Source organism: Nanorana parkeri, unplaced genomic scaffold (genome assembly GCF_000935625.1).
Source record: "Nanorana parkeri isolate BGI_ZX_2015 unplaced genomic scaffold, ASM93562v1 scaffold81, whole genome shotgun sequence".
NCBI lineage: Eukaryota > Metazoa > Chordata > Amphibia > Anura > Dicroglossidae > Nanorana > Nanorana parkeri.
This window is the reverse complement of record NW_017306349.1, coordinates 1,410,178-1,415,243: the sequence shown is the minus strand read 5'-3', so window position 1 is coordinate 1,415,243 and position 5,066 is coordinate 1,410,178. Positions and strand designations below refer to the sequence as shown.

The window sequence follows — 5,066 nt, the reverse complement described above, 5'->3', positions numbered from 1 at the left end:
TGGAAGCACACAGTTATGCAGAGTGGCTCAGTGGTTAAAGCTCCAGTAACAGAATCCGTGGTTGGAATCCAGGTTTGGCCAGGACTCCATCTACATGTCTTTGGAACCCATTCAAGCAAAAGGAGAACATGCAAACTCCATGCGTGTCCTCCTTGTGCTTGAATGGCCTCCAAAGACATGTTGGTGGGGCGTTGGGTCCTAGCATGTGACCTTAGATGGTAAGCTCCTTGAGGACAGGGGCTCGTATGGTTGCAGGGTATGCAGAGTGATGCCGTGGAATGAACCTTGCCGCGGGTTGCTTACCTTTCCGGCAATTTGCTTGGTGAAGGACTCCACCAGAGCTTCCACGCCGTAGTCCGTCAGCATGGAGTAGTTGTAGATGAAGTGACTGTAGTTGTAGTCTTGTCCCATGATGGAGAAGCTGTCCGGCATTAGGGGGTGCCAGTGATACAAATGGTTGAACTCCACGGCGATCCGGTTCCGGTACTGGAACTGGACCCCGAATAGCAATTCCGGATCGAACTTCAGTTTCAGGAAGTACCCGCTGAGGTGCTGGACGTAGTCCTCAATGACAATTTTTATGGTCTCTCCTGCAAGGAACAGAAGAAGATATCAGAACGGGAAAGGCAGATACCGTGTGCAGGGTGGAGGTTCAATGGATATGAGCGTAGCTTTTTACATCAGGCCAATACGCCCCCCTCCCCCGAAATAACAAATGATGGGCCCGGCTCTGCCTACTCCATGACAGGTCCTAGGTCTCAATGTCCTGGCTGCAAGGAGCACCCAATGGCATGGACTTCAACACTTGGGACTTAACAAAATGAACTTATATTAGATTAGGAAGACAGTAAACCCAACCGGTTATGGTGAGTAGGGATTGAAGGAACCGAAAAACCTCCTGGAAGAACCAGTAAAGCCTCCTTAGAACAGTTTCAGCCTTTTTGGCCATCATCAGTGCAGTGTATGGAGACCACGGCTTCCATGGAGTAGGGCTGTGGCCCCAACGGGACTGTATAACCATACAGGTTATGGTGAGAAGGGATAAAGGGAACCAAAGGCCTCTCATCCAAACCAGTAAAGTCTTCCTAGAACAGCTTTCTTCTTCATCAGTGCAGTGTATGGAGACCGTGGCCTCTCCATGGGCAGGGCTTGGGCCCCAATGGGACACTACAACCATGCAAGTGAGAAGGGACTAAAGGAATCAAAAAGCCTCCCATCTGAACCAGCAAAGCCGATCCTTTTTAAAGTTACCCCTTTTTGACCATCCTCGGTGCAGAGTATGGAAACCATTGGGACTGTATAACCATACAGGTGGGAAGGGATAAAGGGCACCAAAGGCCTCCCATCCAAACCAGTAAAACCTTCCCAGAGCAGCTTTATTCTGTTTTTGGCCATCATCAGTGCAGCGTATGGCTTCTATGATGGGGCTTGGGAACCAGTGGGACTGTATAATCCTACATGTTATGGTGAGGAGGGACTAAGGGAACCAAAAGCCCCCCATCCAAAGCCTTCTTCTCCACCCTCTTTGGCCATCTGGATCTGAACCCAGGACCTCTGCTGTAGCTGGCAGTGCAATGCACAGGCTCCTGTAGGCTGTTTTTCCAGTCCCAGGTCTTTACAGACATCCATACCATCGGTTATGGGGCTGGAGGAAGCGATCAATGGAGAAGAAGTGCAGCAACATTACTGCGCTTGTTCTCCATTGAGACCTACATCATAAGTCCCTTTGCCATGGTGTCAGGAACCGGATCTGAACCCAGGGCCTCTGCTGTAGCTGGGGGTGGTTCTACCTGCTGAGCCACCTTAGAACCTTGGATAGCTCCTTGCCGGACCTCCTGTGTAATCCTCAGCTAAACCTAGTTTCTGCTGAACTCTGAACTCCTAGCTCCTCCCTCTTGAACTTCCTATTTAAGCCACGCCTCTGCACTTCCTGTTTGCCAGATTATTGTGCTCCAGCCATAATCTTGCTTCCTTCTTTCTTCTTCATCAGTGCAGTGTATGGAAACCGTGGCCTCCATGGGCAGGGCTTGGGCCCCAATGGGACACTACAACCATGCAAGTGAGAAGGGACTAAAGGAATCAAAAAGCCTCCCATCTGAACCAGCAAAGCCGATCCTTTTTAAAGTTACCCCTTTTTGACCATCCTCGGTGCAGAGTATGGAAACCATTGGGACCCATTGGGACTGTATAACCATACAGGTGGGAAGGTATAAAGGGCACCAAAGGCCTCCCATCCAAACCAGTAAAACCTTCCCAGAGCAGCTTTATTCTGTTTTTGGCCATCATCAGTGCAGCGTATGGCTTCTATGATGGGGCTTGGGAACCAGTGGGACTGTATAATCCTACATGGTATGGTGAAGAGGGACTAAGGGAACCAAAAGCCTCCCATCCAAAGCCAGTAAAGCCTTCATACAACAGCTCCACCCTCTTTGGCCATCTGGATCTGAAACCAGGGCCTCTGCCTTAGCTGGTGGTGGTTCTACCTGCTTAGCCACCTTAGAACCTTGGATAGCTCCTTGCCGGACCTCCTGTGTAATCCTCAGCTAAACCTAGTTTCTGCTGAACTCTGAACTCCTAGCTTTTTTTGGCCATCATCAGTGCAGTGTATGGAGACCACGGCTTCCATGGAGTAGGGCTGTGGCCCCAACGGGACTGTATAACCATACAGGTTATGGTGAGAAGGGATAAAGGGAACCAAAGGCCTCTCATCCAAACCAGTAAAGTCTTCCTAGAACAGCTTTCTTCTTCATCAGTGCAGTGTATGGAAACCGTGGCCTCCATGGGCAGGGCTTGGGCCCCAATGGGACACTACAACCATGCAAGTGAGAAGGGACTAAAGGAATCAAAAAGCCTCCCATCTGAACCAGCAAAGCCGATCCTTTTTAAAGTTACCCCTTTTTGACCATCCTCGGTGCAGAGTATGGAAACCATTGGGACCCATTGGGACTGTATAACCATACAGGTGGGAAGGGATAAAGGGCACCAAAGGCCTCCCATCCAAACCAGTAAAACCTTCCCAGAGCAGCTTTATTCTGTTTTTGGCCATCATCAGTGCAGCGTATGGCTTCTATGATGGGGCTTGGGAACCAGTGGGACTGTATAATCCTACATGGTATGGTGAAGAGGGACTAAGGGAACCAAAAGCCTCCCATCCAAAGCCAGTAAAGCCTTCATACAACAGCTCCACCCTCTTTGGCCATCTGGATCTGAAACCAGGGCCTCTGCCTTAGCTGGTGGTGGTTCTACCTGCTTAGCCACCTTAGAACCTTGGATAGCTCCTTGCCGGACCTCCTGTGTAATCCTCAGCTAAACCTAGTTTCTGCTGAACTCTGAACTCCTAGCTCCTCCCTCTTGAACTTCCTATTTAAGCCACGCCTCTGCACTTCCTGTTTGCCAGATTATTGTGCTCCGGCCATAATCTTGCTTCCTTGCTCCTCCTGTGATACAGTCCGCTCATCCTTCTACCCGTGTACCGACCATTGGTTGCTGATTCACCGACTACTCTCATCGTCTTCTGCTTCATACCTGATACCTTTGGCTCCTGACCTCGGCTTGATCTCTGACTACGCTTCTGCCTGCTCCTCCACCACTACCCTCTGCTTGTGTGCCGAACCCGGCCTGTTGCACCACGACTTTGCCCGCTGTTTCAGCTACTGGGCTCCGAGCCCGATCCCGGATCGTGGCGCGGTGAAGGTACAATTGGGCTTCCGAAGCATTGAAGTTGAAACGTTCCCATGCGTGGAGTCTCACCGATGAGAATCAGCCTGGTGGTTTGGAAGAGCTGCTCGTCCCCCCACGTGGGGTGTTCCTCCTTCAGGACGTCGCAGACCCGGTTGTGCTCGCGGAGCCAAAGCGTGGCGTACATCATCAGTCCGGGGAGGAGCCCAAACACCTCCTGCCCCATGGCGAGCTGCTTCTCCTTGGGGATGCTCTCCGGGTAGATCATGTGGACGGGAGCGTCGATCACTGTTGGTGGATACATATCTCCATTTATTATCTGAAGTGCAAAGAGACCCATGGAGAAACGCATGGTGTTAGCTGCGTGCCGCACATTCGCATTGGACAAACGTTGGTGAAACACGGCAATGTATTTACACGGTACGGCCCCCAACACACCCACCAGCCGCTATCTCTTCCTTCCCGGCTTGAAGGAGAACTATGAGGCGAGTGAAAATCACTCATCCTCATAGTTCCAGCCGACGTGTGACCATGAGACTGTCACAGGTCGGCTCAATAGATCGGGAGGTGAGCGAACACATACCGCCGCTCGCTCACTTCTCGATCTATCCCTGCAGAGAGAGGTGACTGTCACTCACGGCTCCCTGCAGGGATTCCACCCCCTCCCCGTCTCCGATCCTCCACCGCTGACTGGCGGAACGGACGGGGGAGGGGGCGGGTACAGCTGGCTCTGCCGCTAGATAGGCAGAGCCAGCTGTCAATCACGCAGCTGGGCGGATCCAGACAGCAATGTCGGGATCGGTCCCGCCTGCGGCGTCTCAGTATACCGCGAGCTGTAGATCCCTATATACTGAGCTTAGGGTGACGGGAGGACGCTAGTTTGTGTCCTCCCGTGACCCTGAGGAGAACTATGGGGAAAAGCACACTGACCCCCATAGTTCTAAGGCACACAGCTCAATACATATAGGGGAGCTATCTGCCAGAGCATTTGTAGTTCTGTCCAGCCAGTCCTGAGATTCACACAGCACGGCCTGCAGACCGGAAACCTCTCTACTGTATTTAGGTCATGCAACTAGGTCTTGCCCCTCCCCCAGCCTGTGAGTGGACAGTGAAGGAGAAGCAGCTCTGTTCTCTTCTCCTATCAGCATGCCCCTTGTTAGAACATGAGCCCTGCTCTTCGTGCTGCTTCTCCCTCTCCCAGCCTGAGCGCCGCTATAAAAAGATTGAAAGGCCTCGTCAACGGCATGTGCTGGTGTACTAAAGAGCAGCAGCATAACTCTACCATGGCCATATAATGTCCAGATGATTTTATTATTACGATATAATGCTAATAATAACAATTCGTTCAAAAAATATAATTATTATATTAATTTTACTAGTATTATTTT

The 5,066-nt window shown here is 51.2% G+C and overlaps 1 protein-coding gene across 1 annotated transcript in view; it reads right to left on the bottom strand.

The window, feature by feature from the left end:
• Positions 1 to 5,066, bottom strand: part of PTGS1 (prostaglandin-endoperoxide synthase 1) — a 46,667-nt gene that overhangs the window by 5,407 nt on the left and 36,194 nt on the right. Inside the window, exons 8-9 of the mRNA XM_018576971.1 lie at positions 3,751 to 3,997; positions 304 to 590 (exon numbers count right to left, since the gene is read on the bottom strand). Of these exons, the coding sequence (XP_018432473.1) occupies positions 304 to 590; positions 3,751 to 3,997 (534 nt within the window). The remainder of the gene's footprint in view (positions 1 to 303; positions 591 to 3,750; positions 3,998 to 5,066) is intronic.